General features: G+C 30.7%; 1 protein-coding gene across 1 annotated transcript in view; it reads left to right on the top strand.

Moving 5' to 3' along the window:
* The window catches only part of LOC134715768 (uncharacterized), a 134,229-nt gene that overhangs the window by 17,335 nt on the left and 99,349 nt on the right, over positions 1-17,545 (top strand). Inside the window, exons 3-4 of the mRNA XM_063578195.1 lie at positions 9,535-9,779; positions 10,476-11,255. Of these exons, the coding sequence (XP_063434265.1) occupies positions 9,535-9,779; positions 10,476-11,255 (1,025 nt within the window). The remainder of the gene's footprint in view (positions 1-9,534; positions 9,780-10,475; positions 11,256-17,545) is intronic.

Below are 17,545 nucleotides of genomic sequence, written 5' to 3'. Positions count from 1 at the left end.
AAGCAAACACCTTCTTATGTAAGTGCTCAGAATTTGAATAACTGTTCCATGTATAGACTTCCTTACTCTGCCGTTCTTGCATTTCCCATAGATTTCTGATACAACAAATTATATGCTTTAAAAGGTTTTTTGTGGCGATAATAGTTTATTGTTTAATGACATCATTTACATCCATTGATCTTTCATCATCCTGCGTAACTCATTCATAACAAAGAACTGGTCCCTTTACACATGAAACATAAGTTTTTAGACCAATTTTGAGCTCTTTTTTATGAATGAGTATTCTTCCTTAGTTCTTATGTTAGTTTAGCACATGTTGGGTCAGATCAGGATTGAGCACTTAAAAGGTTTTACAGAAATGAATATATTTGTAAGGCCTGTAACATGTCCTTAAGTGAGCAAGACAACAATTAAGAATTTGAAGGAAGATCAATCTGTATTTTTATGATGATAGATTTTAATATAACAAATTATATGTTAGTTTTCCCAAAATCATATATTGTGTTAGAGAGTAGGTTTGTCAGTGGGTCCTTCATTATTTGAGTATATGCATTGATACTATCAGTATAGATAAATGATTCCCCCTATAATAGCAGACAAAGCAACTGAGTGTTACTTTATAAGGATAATCCTAGGGAATGATATCATCAAAACGAAGTTACCTTGATTCACCTGCACAGGTAATTAACCACTGGTTACTTGTTATTTGTCCAGATAAGAAAAGGCAGTAAATTAGGTGCTGTACCTACAATTAGACAGGTTTCAGACAACTTTGGGTTCCATCAACATCAGTGTATTGGTATCGTTGCTCAATCAATCAAGTATTTCACCTTTTGACCTAAGGTAAAGAAATATATTTTATTCTTTCTGAATGAAATCGTGAATAAAAGACGGAGGAAATTAATTACCACTTTTAGTCCGTGTAAAAGGTTGTAATCATCGATGCTGGAGATAATCGATTACCTTAATATGGTTAATCAGGAAATATCTTATCTAGATTACATGCCGTGGCAAATTTCTTAACATGCATAACTCCTGTAAATCATTGTATTAAATCAATGTATGATAGTTCAATCAATAGATTTCCAAGCAGTTTTGAAGCTGTTCACTAGGAATTCTTCAATTATGATTTTTGCATCATTGTGGAAAATTTTTGACAATCGTGACTTTGTCAAAGCATATCAATTTTGAAGTGTATAATGAAAAATTCACATACTCAAACATGGCAAAAGTCTCAAATTGTTCAGTTTGTTAAAAATAATACTTAGCGTTTTTGAAGATCAAATGTCTGTTTTGCAATTCAAACGTGTTTATAAAAAATTATCTACCGACTCCTATGAAGAAAGACCTTCAATTAAAATCCTTTTGGAGGACCTATAGTAAACAAGACCATGGAATGAAATGATTTTATATAAAACAAACATACAAGTTTTTTTTTAACAAGGCATCAAAATGATATAGTGAAAGAGTTCTATGATTGAATAGGTTACAATGCATGTAGATGTGCACATAGATGCATAAAGTAAAAGAAGAACATTTTGATTCTTATAGAAAAACTTTGAACTTTTTGTATTTGAATCTGGATTGCAATTTGACAATGAACACCCACATTCTTCACAGAAATTTCTACTAAAAGGTTATAATCATCTATAACTTTGAAATTGTTTACTATTAGAAAGAATTATTGAATTAGGTGTAGAATAAGATGAAGCATAACAATTTTTCCTTAATTGCATTTATTAATTATTCATAAATGTTTAATATCATATGGATATATTTTTACTACATCCATCATGATAATAGGATTCGTTGTGTGGAACGATTCAGATCTTGAATGCAAATATTTTGTAATACAATACATTGATTATAATTAGTATTAGAAGCAGTTACATTTGGGTTTTGAAATCAATTTCTTTTCCATTATATATATCTTAAAAATTAATGTACAAATGTATATCCTGTAAGCTGTAAGCTTCTGAACTAAGTATTATTATTATATCCCCGCTTTAATTATACCCCCGCTTTAAAAAAGGGGGGGTATACTGTTTTACCTCTGTCTGTCAGTCAGTCCGTCAGTCCGTCCCATGAAACTTTCGTCACATTTTTCTCAGGAACTACACATCCACCCTTTCTGTAATTTGGTATCAACATTTATATATGTCAGCCATACCGTGTGATGCCTTTTCAGATTCATCACTTGACAACTTCCTGTTTACCGAACACTTGTATGATTTTACACATGATAGCCAAGTTGAAAATTTTCGTCACATTTTTCTCAGGAACTACATTACAAGGATTTCTGAAATTTGGTTTCAGGATTTATATAAGTTAGCTATACAGTGTGATGCGTTTTCAGATTCATCACTCGACAACTTCCTGTTTACCAAACACTTGCATATTTTTACACTTTTTATATTATCCACTTGCGGGGGTATCATCAGTGAGCAGTAGCTCACAGTTTCACTTGTTATATATGTTCTGCTTATTCCTATAGCTAGAGCATCTAAAATGTAGATTGAATAAGTTATGACATATCTATGGATGGAGCTCAAAAGATTCTAATTTCCAAATCTCATATAGTTTTAGTGAATATTTAAGTATTTATCTTAGATTCATATGTAAGTAAAAATTAGGATGCAGTTGAGTAGAAAATAAGTTTCAATGCATGTACTCAGTGATTAGTTGAAAATATCTTTAAAGTACACATGTACTGCTCTTGAAATATATCAAAGAAAAAATCTATTTTTGGTTCATTTAAAGACTGGTTTGCACCACACAGACAATACATTGTAGAGACACAGTAAAAGGACTATGTAAATAAAGTATATGGTGGGATATTTACTTAGTAGTTAAACTGTTTACCTTTATTATTGTATAAATTGTAATGCAAATACTGCATGGCAGGTGTGGCGTAATCATGAACAGTATAAATAATAGAAACTTGCAACCTGTTATTTAAAAGGACTTTATTTTATTTCTATGAAAAAAAGTTAATTAATTCAAATTTTTTTAAAATGTTAATATTTAGTGTGTATGCAATGAACATTTCTTTATTTATATGTGCAAATGATACAGACTTCAATTACCGTTTTCTATCATGTACATTATACACAGCAAATTGAACAATGAGCAAAACAATAGGTTTTGCTCATTGTTCAAGGCTGTGTGTAACATCTTTGTTTGGGTTTATTGATAGTTGTGTCAGTGGCCATGCTACCACATCTCCTTATTTTGATATTATTGTTGATGAAATATGAAGGTTGGTCCATCTAAATGATTACGACAGATCTTAAACATGGGAAGGGAAACTGGTATTTATTCTATTCACATGATTGTTGATTCAAAATATTTTGTAAAAGGTCAAAATTACATGTAGTACAGGGGCTCTTAAAAAAAAAAAAATGAACGAAAAGTGCATACTAATAAGACCTGAATTGTTTAAAACTGATAAATACATTTTTCATGATATTTTTTGTGGAAGAGTTGCAATTATATAGACAATTCATATATGATAATAATACTTCAGATATACGTTATCAATGATTATGTAAGATGATTTATGTTAATAGGGTATAAAATACTTACAATTAAAAAACAATTTATATTTTACAACATACTTGTGGCTGAATGATTTTAATACGATAATATATAACCCTAAAAAATTGTCTAACATTGGTTTTCAAGATTAAACCAGTGAGATGCAACCTGCACCTTTATGTTTCTTATAGATAAATAGACCCTCTTCTAGGCATGACAGACCTCAAGATATTTATAAGATAATTATAAAGTAAAGTTTAGTGTATCTGTTTTCTTAAGGTTTTTTATCTGGATTTATCTGCCTCAATCTTCCCAATCTTTTTCAAAGGAGCATAAATAAATATTATAGGAATCCACAGTACTCTTTATTAAAGTTTAGTGTAAATGTACTATGAGAAAGTCTGAAGAACGACAAAATTTGATTAAAATTACGTCTTATTTCACTCCAAAGGTCCTTAATGTCAGAATTAAGTATATTTGATTCACTTTACATTTAAATTATAAGGATAATTGTAAAACATTCAATTTATCCATAAAAAATCTTTTTGTATTGAGAAAATTAGCATGGCCTTTTAACAAATAGAATGTCATTTGACGTAGGGCCAAAACAGTAGTGAGTGTTGATTAGAATCAGTCAACATCGTTTTAACATAATTATTTGTCGAGCTTTGTAAAAGGCGAGAAGGCCATTCTGCTATGAAATTAGTTCAAATGAAATCTTTAGTCAACGTTTTTTTTCCTGGCAGATGTCCATTTTGAATTATTTATTTACTTGTTTACATGGGTAGCTAAGTAGAAGTTAAATGTCCATTTTCATTTGGTCATGAATTTCGTATTGGGTATTTTTAATTAGGATCGGTCTCCTATTGAAATTGAATTCCAGTAAATGACAGTTTTTTAACATAGACATTTATTTTACCTATACATTTATTTTACCTATTTTAAATAAGTTGTGAAACAATAGGTATGTTATTTTCCTCAGTTATTTTAGTGGTTGGTTTTACCAGTTTTGAAGAACTTATTCTCAATTTATACCATTTTCAAAGAAAATTTCTGTACTGAGTGAAATAGTATCCTTGGCCTTATCTTGAGGCAGCAAACGTAAAAGAAGAAACTTCTTTATGCATCTTGTAAAGTATATATAGTAAATTTACTACAAATTCAACAACTTTATTCAGTAAAGCTTGATCCCTTAAACAAATACAGTCGACCTTTCATGTTTATTAAAATGTGTTTTTTTCTACTGTCATGTTTAAAAATAGTTTTCAAATATTTCAAGTTAATCGTATTTACAAATGATTTGGCTGTGGTTCAATATGTTAAAAAAAGACATCTTTACATGATTCTGACAGAATAGATATGTTGGATATCTTTGAATTCTATTTTTAAAGAGACAGATTTAGAGACTAAGTTTTTCTCATCAAATATACCTAGTCAGGAAATTTATCAATTGAAAGTTGATATCTAAATAAAATTGCTTCTATATTCAACACAATAGTGTAATAAATCTTCAGCAATTTGAGACTATATATAAAATACACCCTCTATTCAAATGTAGCTGTATGATATTAAGCCTGCATCATCCGACTAATATCTTTTCAAACGTTTAAATTCAAATTGTGAAATCGGCTGTTCAATAAATTCAAATTTGAAAGTGATTTGTTAAACGCATGACAAGACATAATGCATGCCCGACAAAATAAAATCGAATGTAAACCTAACAGCTGTGTTATCAAGCAGAAATGATGTTCTGTTTAAATCCTTGGTACTATGAAAATGGATAGTTTAACAGTGTATTCAAATAAAGAAGCTTGATTTATGGTAGAAATTTAAAGCTGAGCTTTATGATAAGCTAAAATTTATCTAAATATGTTCGTTGACATTTGGAACTAGGGGTTATTTGTTTGTTTATGCAGAAAGGTTGTCTCCAGTACAATTTATTTTTTTTGTATTTTTTTTCTGAAGTTGGAAGTAAAATTGAAAATGGAAATGGGGAATGTGTCAAAGAGAAGTGCACATTTGACTTGTAGTGTCACGTTATACTGACTCTTAAGCAAATGTAATAAGTCAGTCGAATCATAAAAAAAATATTCATGGATGCGAGAAATGATTTAAAAAAGGCTGATCATTGAATAAAAAAAAAAACTGAAATGTCCTCTGTGTTCCTCAAAATGCCAAGATTTACATCCCAAGCAGAAAGTTTTAAGAAATATAATTATATTTTAGGCACAATGCATGCGTTGTTCTACTGCTAATAATACATTGATGTTCTGGAAATTGAATAATATTAAATTGCCCCTGAAGAACTATGTTTTCAGAAATGCCTTTTTCAAAACCAACCTTAAGCCACTATTATTAAGGAACCTGCTATTAAATTTCTCATTATTACCAATGCATGAATTTAAACGCAATGCATGTACATCCAACAACTTCATTTATTCATCAATTTTTATTAATATGGAGCATTATATATCATTATTTAAAAATGTTATGTTTTGTTCAGGATGGTAGACAAACTTTAACACATTTGTAAGATATTAAATTGACATCAACCCGTAGTTATTTGTATTCAGAACATTTAATTTTTACATTATGGATTTTCGTGGATTAATGTATATTCTAATGAATCATCTTAAATATATGATTATATTTACATGTATTGAAAAGTTTGTAATTCAATTTGAATTTCATTTAAATTTAAGGACAAGCAGACTAAGAAATTTTTTGTTTGAATATAAATTAAAAATGTCAATTTCTAAAATGATTGGGAAAATATACTAATTCTCTGATGTTATTCTACTTTAGAAACACATATTAAAGTCTTGCAGTTTTATAGGAATGTACTCTGTAACCAATAGCCTAGCAATGCCTGACTTTGTTGCATTGGTTAATTGTATTATAACTTCAGCTTGGCTGGCCATAGGTAGGCCTAAAAAGCTGTCAGTGTGACAAAGTTAACATTCGATATTGTAGACCTAAAATTTTTCTCATATAGCTTATGTAATTTGCATAATTAATACAGTTTAAATGCATGTTTCTCACATTCAGATAACCTGTGGAAATTATTAGCTTTAAAGTTTAAGGATTTTGAGTTTGAAAAATTTAAAAGTTTAAACTTGAAATTGCATCAGACTTAAATATGTTTGGGTTTTTGCATTTTTAATTGTCTATTAAACATGTATTACAGTATACTTGTATGTTTTCTTGTATGTTAAAATATTTTTCTTCTTCAAAACTGTTTTGTTAAATGTTTTATTCTCAAAAATTCATTTATTGACCAGTATGTTCACTACAGGACATGCTCATATTAAACTTTGTACGATTTAATATCCGTTCTTTGGTTTGTCAAAGTGTAAACAAGCCATAAACATCCAATATGACGATGTTTGTGAGTTCTGCAATTCTAAAGACGATTTGTCCCTATTTCCCCTTTGATGTAGCTTAGCCGAGAGGTACAAATCGATCAGTTTCAATATTGAGTGTTGAAGAGCTTTGGAAAATTTGTTTTCAGATTTAATTGAGTCATAAACTTGAAATTTTATAGCAAGATATTTTAATTAAATTGTTATGGAACAAGTTTGGTTTTGTTTGATGATAGGTTGTCTTCTATTCTATATAAAACATTCAGTTACCTTTGGTATGAAATAAAAATGTTGCTTTATTTGTTAGTATTTGCACAGACATTTTGTTGTCCAATAAACTTAAAAAAATAAACCCAAATATGACTTTTTCTCAGTATTTATTATTTTTGAGTGTATGGATATGTATTTTACTTTTTTCATGGCTGATCGAAGTATTGGGGGGTTATTGACTCTGAAAACAAGGCTTGTATTTTAGAAGCCTGCACGTTAGTTTTTCATTGGATGTCAAGCAACCAATTATCAATTAGTCTGAAATCATATATCAGAGAGAATAGGGAAGGAAAGGTGACTTATACTCAATTTTACATTTAAACAAATATTTATTTACAGTTAGAAGTGTGTAGTTTTTCTGAAGGGTCAGGTAATTTGGTGAAAATTTTAAAGTTAAAAATTGGGATAATCTTTTAAATTTTTAGACTCTTTTAGTATCTTAGACAATTGATAATAAACAAACTCTTTCAAGATTACTGACGTAACTTTTAGCAGGAAGATTATAGGAACAAGACCATGTTGAATTTCAGATTAGACCAAAGACCACATTAAATTTGATCAGAGAGAACCGAAGATTATAATAGTGTTAACAATTCATAAAACTCTCCAAATCTAGGTCAAACGGCTCTACTTCGACATATATCTTTTAGTGCAGATATTTGATTTATGGCACACAATATACATTTTATATACATATGGACTATATTTGTTTAATGTTGGATAACAAATCTTCTTCTTTGTATGTTATCTAAATCTAGATTTTCGTCAAGTTTTTTTCTGGTGTATAGATTGTTTTACCTGTTTTTCGTTTTCAAGTTGAGATATGTGTCAGATTTAGGTCTTCATTTGAAGTTTAATGTCATCAAATCAACGGATAACAACACTTGAGAAAGTCTCCAAGTTTGTTTACCACATTTTTGCAGGCACGTAGGTCACTTCACAAACCTTTTAGCATCTTAAAAGATACTAAGTTAATTTCACTTGTGCTAAATGCACAACTCTCTATAAAAGGGATTATAATATATATATATAGAAAAGATTGAATGGATTGTAAATTCATTTACTTATTGGCTATAAGTACTTCCTAGAGATGTATTGCCAACATAGGTATGCCTACATTGACATAAATGAGCATGGCAATTTGTATGCATTTTAACTTTTTTCAAATCATTTATTATTCCCAAAATTGTTAAAATTGATTTAAAATTGTCTAATGTAAGATTTTCGTTCAAGTTTGTATGAACAACACAAATATTTGCCATTGTCCTTTGCGCTTTTTGTTGCTTAGAGAATTGGATATAAATTGCAGGTCTTTGATTGTTTTCGGCTATGCACTGTTTTATATACTGGAGTGGATAGATTATTCAAAGTAGACATATTGTGAAGAAATCCATGAATTGTTGCAGACTTAATTTTACATTAAAGAACCAGATGTTTAGCTATTTTTGTTGTTGGGTGACTGTCATTGCTAATTCACATACCTCACATCTCCTTTCATTCATATTGAAATGTTAAATGTAATGGCATGCTGTATATACCTGTGCTATGTGAAGTTTATGAAAAAATAATCATTTGCATTCTGCCAATATAATATATTAGGATGTATAGTCTCCATTTAGAAAAAAAAATTCTTGAAAATTGTCATTGACCCTGAAGGACCTTAAACAATAATAGATTACCTTTGACTAAGAAGAACTCACTGCCACATCTTGCCTGCGTTTTTTATGCCCAATTAACCTACGAAAGTATGCTTTCTAGTCTGTGTGTTTGTTCGTTTGTTTGTCTGTTTGTTCGTTCGTCCATCCATCTGTTCGTCTGTCCATCCTGCTTCAGGTTAAAGTTATTGTTGTTTGATGTTTTTTCTGGTTTGTATCAATCTGATGAGTTAAGGCTTATTCAACTGATTGTATAGCTTGTACAAATGTTGTGCTGTTACACCACAGTTCCAGGTTAGGGGAGGATTGACTGTTTACCCAATGTTTAACCCTGTTACATTCTTTAATATGTGCCTGTCCCAAGTCAGAAGCATGTAGTTCAGTGCTTGTCTGTTTCTCTTATGACTTGCGCCTAAACTGCGTCTTTTTTTTTCAATGAGCCTAAAAAAACATGCAATCAACATATTTGATGTCATTGAGCATTTTCACCCTTTTTTTATGAATTCACAATAAAAGATTCAGGGAAAATCACATAATTAAACATCATAATTGAAACTTGACCAATAAAGAACCGAGATCAAAAGATAATCAACCGGTCAGGGAAAATATAAATATAAATTGGATGAGAATAAGAGATATATGTTTATCATCTTTTTAAGACATAAAAAAGTATTGTTATTTTAATTTAACAAACATTATTTATTTTTCAGTTGTGCAGGAGGTGTTGCATCGAAAGTAGCATGCAGTGCTGGCACTGCTAATCCAAATACTGGACAAAGTACATCAGGAGCATGTGTGGCTTGTAATACAGGAGAGTACAGTGCTGCTGGTGCAGATGTTTGTACAGCATGTCCTGCTGGTCAGGAGTCTAATGGAGCGAAAACAGCTTGTAGTGATTGTACTTCAGGGGATTACAAGTCCAGTGGACAGACATCATGTCAGACATGTCCGGCAGGTCAGTTTACATAAGACAATAAAGGAGTACAACGTAGTTAATATCTCTGCTCCTAAGAACATAATACACTTAATATTAGTATTAGTATTCGCACAGTATTAAGTCACAGTTTAATATAAAGTATAAAATCCTATTATATTTTATTTAACCCAAAATACAACTTTGGTAATATCATCTTTGTAACAGTTTTAGCTTAAACAAGAAAATAAAATGAATTTAATATTACAACAAATATCTGTTAAATAGTGAGTGCTATACATGGACGTTGTTTATTTGATCATCATAGGAAATACTTGTAATATTTGGAGGGCTGTTTAACTTCCATTGGCAAACTAAATGCATACTCAGGACTAGAAAGTGTAAAAAGCACTTTATTAAAGACCTTTTTTTGATGGGTTGGGATTTAGCTTGAGCTGTTTTGTAATTTTTTAATATTTGAGAAATTTTTACTGAAATTGAAAAATGTTATGGTACAAAAAAAGTCCTTTAAGTTGGCTTATATTTCATTCTTGTCCGTATTTATTATTGGTGCTTTGTATAAACTACTAAAATATACCAGTAGAGATTGGAGACTTTTAAGAATTCTCATATAAATAATAAAAATTTCGAACTTTTATTTTCCGTCACATTAAAAATCTTACAGTTATAGGAAGATTGATGTAGCTTCAAATTGATTTAGACATTTTTTTATTTCAGGTTCTAAATGTCCAAGCAGTCAAATGACAGCACCTATAACATGTCCATCAGGTGAATACCAAACAGCGACTGGTCAGGCAACATGTTCTAGTTGTCCTGGTGGCTCCCAATGCTCAGATCCAACTGTAGCTGCACTATGTGCCAAGGGAACATATTCATCAGGTTCAGCAATGTCATGTACAGCTTGTGCTTCAGGAGAATATCAAGCCAGCACTGGACAAACATCATGTTCTGCATGCACAACAGGACACCAGTGTGCTGATGCTACTGTTGCTCCTGTTCAGTGTTTAGCTGGTACCTATGCTGAATCATCAATATCATGTATGGCATGTGCAACAGGCACGTATGCAGCTAGTGCAGGGGCTTCATCATGCTCAGATTGTACTGCTGGTTCTCAGTGTTCAAATCCTGCCATAAGTCCAGTTGCATGTAATGCAGGAGAATACTCAGGTGCTAAAGCGACAACATGTACAGCATGTGACACAGGATATTACCAAGCATCTTCAGGACAGTCATCGTGTTCACCATGTACAGCTGGTTCTCAGTGTTTAAATCCTGCCACAAATCCAGTCGCATGTAATGCAGGAGAATACTCAGGTGCTAAAGCCACCACATGTACAGCATGTGACACAGGATATTACCAAGCATCTACAGGACAGTCATCATGTTCACCGTGTACAGCTGGTTCACAGTGCTTAGACAAAACAGCTAGTCCAAACCAATGTCTAGCTGGAACTTACTCAGCTGCCTTAGCCACATCTTGTACACCATGTGCTTCAGGTAATAATGAGGATATTATAAATCTTGTTTTATGTAATGTGGGAATTATAAACTGTTTTAATTTCAGATGGTAAGATAGTTCTAATTGTTTAATTGAGATTTCTTTCTTTTCAGATTTGTTGTACTTATTTAATAACATTTTTTCTTAGGAAGTGTGCTAGAAGATAAAAAGATTACAAAATACATGTATTTATATTGGACATCTTATTTAAATGATTATATTATACTTCCATAACCAATGTATTTTTTGTATTTTTCAGCAGTTTGAACAATAATAATTTGTATGAAGATTGTCTTTACTCTTTTATTTCATACCATTGGTTTCTTACTGGTGATCATAGGAAGATTCTGTCCTTGCTTATACAAGTCTTTCTCATCACTGCTTAACATTATTCATCACATTTATAATTTACTCATTATTGTTTTTTGGTAAAGCAATCAGCAATCAATTTATGTTATATATTTCAGATTCTATGTGGTAAAAGTATTTAGTCGTGCCCTTGGCCTTTTTTGTTTCTAAAATTCAACAGTTGTTTGGATATTGTTATGGTACATGTAGCTGCAAATATTGAGCTGATATTTTTATTTTGTAAGATTTTGATTGTATGGTTTTTTTTGGTCAAATTCTTAGGACTTTAAAATAAATCTTGATTTTTTTTACTTTCTTTGTTTTTAATCAAACCAAATTTTCTTCGAAATCTTGCCTTATGTTGAGTTACAGATAAAGTTTGCATTTTGATGAAGTTTACCATTCTCATTAAGTGTACATTTCTTGTAGATGACCTCCTATTGATTGAATAACAGTAAATGGATCACTTTTATTTAATAGAAATTTTTACTTGTGTGCAAATTTTTCTACTTTACCCACAAATATTGAGGATTTTGTTGGGGTTTGGCATGTAGTTGTACAATGACAATTTACATATTAGTTTTTCATTTCATTTTGGTTGAATTAATATAGCCTTTGTTGTGTTACTTTTCTGTGTAAAAGAAAGACAGTGTTCATTCTATTACACCATCTAGTTGCCTTCATTTTTTTATGCACTTTTACCATGTCATTTAATAAATACATTTTGTTTCTCATTATGATTTTCTTCCTTTCTTGACCATTTCATCACCAACTAGTTTTAATCTTGTCAGATTACTGGTACAGGTCTCTATCAGAATCTAACAAGGTTGATTATTGTCAAATACATGTATAAATGTGTTACCTTTTAACCTTTGCTGTGAAGGAACCTACAGTTCAGACGGAGCTAGCAGTTGTACCACATGTCCTGCCGGTCAGGCATGTACAATTAATGGAACAGTCACAGATTGTCCTGCAGGAACATACACTGCTGCAGGGGAGACAACTTGTACCACTTGTGCTTCAGGTTGGTTATTAAGCCAAGAAATGTGTCCATAAAATCTCAATAATGCTAATAACAAATCTATATAAATCTTCATGTTATTACTAGGTATTCATCAATATTGGTGGTATACCAATTTTCATGGAGTTCATAGTACACTCATGTACACATATAAATACAAGGTCTCTTAATTGACAGAAATAGCTAGCGAAAAAAATAGATCAATCCATAGTATACAAAATAAGTCATATAATAGTAATGACTGCTTGTCTGATCATTGATTTTCACTGACTGACACTGAAAAGTTTACCATTTAAAACAAGCATATTGCACTTTTCAACCACTTTTTTAAAATGAAAACAGGAAGACATTTTTTTACATGATAAAGAATTTTTCTTATCTGACATTTAGGTTACTACAGTGCAGCTAATTCAACATCATGTTCTATTTGTTCTGCTGGTGATGACTGCTCAGACCCTGCATTGAACCCCACTCCATGTTCTGCTGGTACCTACAGTAACGAAGGAGATGCTGGATGTACCAGTTGTGCAACAGGTATTGCTTTTATGTTATTTGATCCCCATGTTTGGTTTTTTTCTCAGAATTTTAGTATTTATTATTCGTTTTTACACTTGACTGTAGGTGTTGGCAGTCTATATTAAATCTGACCAAAGTACAGTTTGTATGATCAAACCTATTTGTTCAATTAGAAAGAAACTTTAGAAAACTGATTATTGATACTGTCAACTAAGTCAATATTGTTATCCAATTTAAAGAGGAAAATTCTTGAACAATGCTGAATTCATAAAAAAGGATTAATTTTGTTTCCCAACAACACAAATAAATGTCTTTGGACATTTATTTTTTAATCTTTCAGTTTCAAAACATGTATATGTATGTTCATTATATGAATTTCAATTGTTTAACATTAAATGTATTTCCTTTAAAATATAAAGCTTTTATATTTTAATATTATTCATTTCAGGTTATTACAGTGATTCAGCTGGTTCAGGTTCATGTACAAAATGTACAGCAGGATTTGACTGTTCAAACCCTGCAGTGACCCCCACTCAATGTCTTGCTGGTACCTTTAGTAATGAGGGAGAAGCTGGATGTACTAATTGTGCAACAGGTATGATGTTGATTTCATTTATCATCATGATTAAGTAAACTATTTTAAACCACCTAAGAAAATATAATAATAGAAATTATTCAAATTTTTTTTAATGAAAAATATTAATTCCTGATTATTTCAAGTGGCCTTCTTAAAAAGTTTGTTGTGTTTTCATGTATGAATTTTATTTATTTCAGGTTATTACAGTGATTCAGCTGGTTCAAGTTCATGTACAAATTGCACAGCAGGATATGACTGTTCAAACCCTGCAGTGACCCCAACTCAATGTCTTGCTGGTACCTTTAGTAACCAGGGAGAAGCTGGATGTACTAATTGTGCTACAGGTATGGTTGCTGCAGAGCACTAGTTTGGATTTCATTTATCATTATAATAAGTAACCTATTAATTACCTAGGAAAATATAATAATAGAAATTATTCAAATATTTTTGAATGGAAAATATACATTCCTGATTATTCTAAGTGGCCTTTTAAAAAAAAATGGTTGTGTTTTTATGCATGAATTTTGTTTATTTCAGGTTATTACAGTGATTCAGCTGGTTCAAGTTCATGTTCAAAATGTACAGCAGGAGAGGACTGTTCAAACCCTGCAGTGACCCCCACTCAATGTCTTGCTGGTACCTTTAGTAATGAGGGAGAAGCTGGGTGTACAAATTGTGCAACAGGTATGGCTTGGTGGAAATTTAACTCTTCAGTTTTGATTTCATTTATCTTTATAATAATTTAATTTTGGATGTTACACATCTTCTGATTGGCAGACGTCATTTTGTTTATCAGCTCATAGAGATAATTTAGTCATGTGAACGTGGAGTCATCAATGTTTTTTCATGGTTTATTCAGGTTTTAAATGAAATTTAGAATTAAATTATAAGAAATAACTAATATTTTATCTTTCTATTGGAAATAACTTAACATAAAAAATATGGTGCACACTTTACAATAACCTACTACACATGTTATTAAGTGTGCACCACATTTTTTATGTCATTTCTTCATAGACAGAATAAATATTACAGACATTCCTTAAACAAAGTAAACTAGGAAATTACCTCGTAAAATATAATAATAGAAATTAATCAATTTTTTTGGAGTCTGATTATTCAAAGTAGCTTTCTAAAAAAGTTATGTGTGTTTTTGTGTATGAATTTTATCTATTTCAGGTTATTACAGTGGTTCAGCTGGTTCAAGTTCATGTACAAAATGTTTAGCAGGAGATGACTGTTCAAACCCTGCAGTGACCCCCACTCAATGTCTTGCTGGTACCTTTAGTAATGAAGGAGAACCTGGATGTACTAATTGCGCAACAGGTATGCCTTGCTACTACTTTCTGAAGTCAGTTTTATTTGGTTGATGGTTATAAGGTAAACTATGATAAAAAAAAATTCAAATGAAACCAAAATGTGCCAATTGTTTTAAATAGAAATATTATTTTCTAATTATTCTAAATTGTTTCTGAAAATGTATTTTCAAGGAGAGTGAAACCTTAAAAATGTCATCTTTTGGACCAGAGTAAGAGAGGTTACATATAGATAGAGGTACCAAATGTATAGAAATTTCTACAGTGGGACATGGAAAGAATGTGTCCCAGCAAGACAGGTTTACATTAAAGATCTAATGGGTATAGCAGGTTTGACAATACATAATATATATTTCTCATTTTAGGTTATTACAGTGATTCAGCTGGTACAAGTTCGTGTACAATATGTACAGCCGGTTATGACTGCTCAGACCCTGCAGTGACCCCCACTCAATGTCTTGCTGGTACCTTTAGTAACCCAGGAGATGATGGGTGTACTAATTGTGCAACAGGTATAGCTTCGGTGCTATTTTGATCACTTTGGATTAATATCAATGGGCTTTTTATAATGTAATACATGTGCTCATTTAATATTGCATGGATTTGTTATGGCATAATATATTAAAATTATATGTTTTAACGACTTAATTTAATAGTATACTAATACTAATGATCAACAAGAAATGTTTATAAGATTTTTTGAAAACCCCAACAAATAATGTGATGACCTGTAAAAATACAATCCATTATTAGGCAAGATATTTTTCCTGTAGATAAATCATGATGTAAAATGTAAGCTTTTGTAAATGGTTTTATTTGGGAGATATATACTCCATATGCAGGAGAACTGGAATGTTTCTACATAGAAATTGAAAGTTCACAATTAGGAATTTAAATAATTATTTTTCGCATCCTTTATTTCAAATTCAGCATAGTTACCAAACTTTAAGACTATTCAATGATTATTAAATTGTTGATAACATTCTATTCTTTAGGATATTTCAGCTCTGATGGGTCGGATTCGTGTACCCAGTGTCCGGCAGGAAAAGATTGCAACTCTACAATAAATGGAACAGAACCTATCGATTGTCCTGCAGGCTTTTACAGCCATTATGGCGATAATGAATGTAGAAATTGTCAGTCAGGTAGAAATTGGCCTGTGAATGGATGATGGTTGATGTTATCTACCTTGTTGCATGATTTTTATTGTTCCTCATCCTCAAACTTGTTATGTCTAAAATGTCTTTGTATTTCTTTGCAGGTTTTAATGGAAGCACTTGTTATGTTGGTTATGGTTGTTTATTTATGTGCATTGTTGTGATATTATGCTTATTAATTGCTGATAAAATAATGTTTATAACATTGTTCTTTTTTTTCAGAAATATAACTATTACAAATACATATGAACATCAACTGCTCAAATTTGAATTGCAGGAAAGTTTTTCCATATTAGAAACTCTGGGGTGGCCACAACAATTTTCTATAAGCTTGCATGCCAAATTTGACAAAAAACAAATATTTACAAAATCCCAATTTTTCCTAAATCCACTAAAATTAATGAATCCACATTAATTCATAAATTACATAATTCACAATCCTATTGAAATATTTTAATCAGTGTATACTATTTGGAATGAATTTAAATCTGCCATTTTTTTTTGGATTTGTTTTTGAGCATTTGAAGTTCTTGTATTTAGATAGCATTATGTGCTGTCATAACTGCATGTATATGTTGGTGTCAAGGTTCATATTGTTCAAAGCATGTTATTGATATGTAACAAACAAATTGTTGAAAAATCAATCCATATGATATGACTTGTGATAGGGAAGATGAATGGGCTAAATATTTTGAAATTACGAATGATGTTAAATTTATTTTTAGTAAAAAAAAATCATGTCATTATGAATATGGATTGATCATTGCATTGCATGACTAGTTAAACTAATAATAATTGTTGATTTAGGTAGAGGATGAAAAAGTAAAGATTTAATGCATTGTGTATAATTGACTTGTGTTGTCCTGTATGATATTAAAAAAAGAAGATGTGGTAGGATTGTCAATGAGAAAACTTTTCACAAAAATGACACAGAAATTAACAATCATAGGTCACCATATGGTTAACATTTTACAAGTACAACAAAAACTTGTTTGTTGTTGATTGAAAATTTTGAATTTGTTGGTAAAGCAAATCTTGAATTAATGACATTATAAGGTTTTATTTATATGCAAGAGTTAAACAATCCCTGACATCATGGATTATCAGGTTATTCTATTCTAACTCACTAGTTAATAGCATGTAACTATAAAAATAGTTTCTGTTTTAGACTCTCGGTTTTGGATCATAGTTTGAAGTTTGAAATATTCATTTGAACTGGGGAAAAAAATCATAACCGTAATGATCATGTAAATTAAAAATATGAAAGTTATATTTATCATTAATTACAAATAGGCAGAATAGTCAGCTTTTTTAGAATAAAATTAAAGCATTTTGATAAAAATTTATTAAAAGT

This window comes from Mytilus trossulus, chromosome 4, assembly GCF_036588685.1.
Source record: "Mytilus trossulus isolate FHL-02 chromosome 4, PNRI_Mtr1.1.1.hap1, whole genome shotgun sequence".
Classification (NCBI taxonomy): domain Eukaryota; kingdom Metazoa; phylum Mollusca; class Bivalvia; order Mytilida; family Mytilidae; genus Mytilus; species Mytilus trossulus.
The sequence above is the reverse complement of the archived record's forward strand: the minus strand, read 5'-3'. Positions and strand labels throughout refer to the sequence as shown.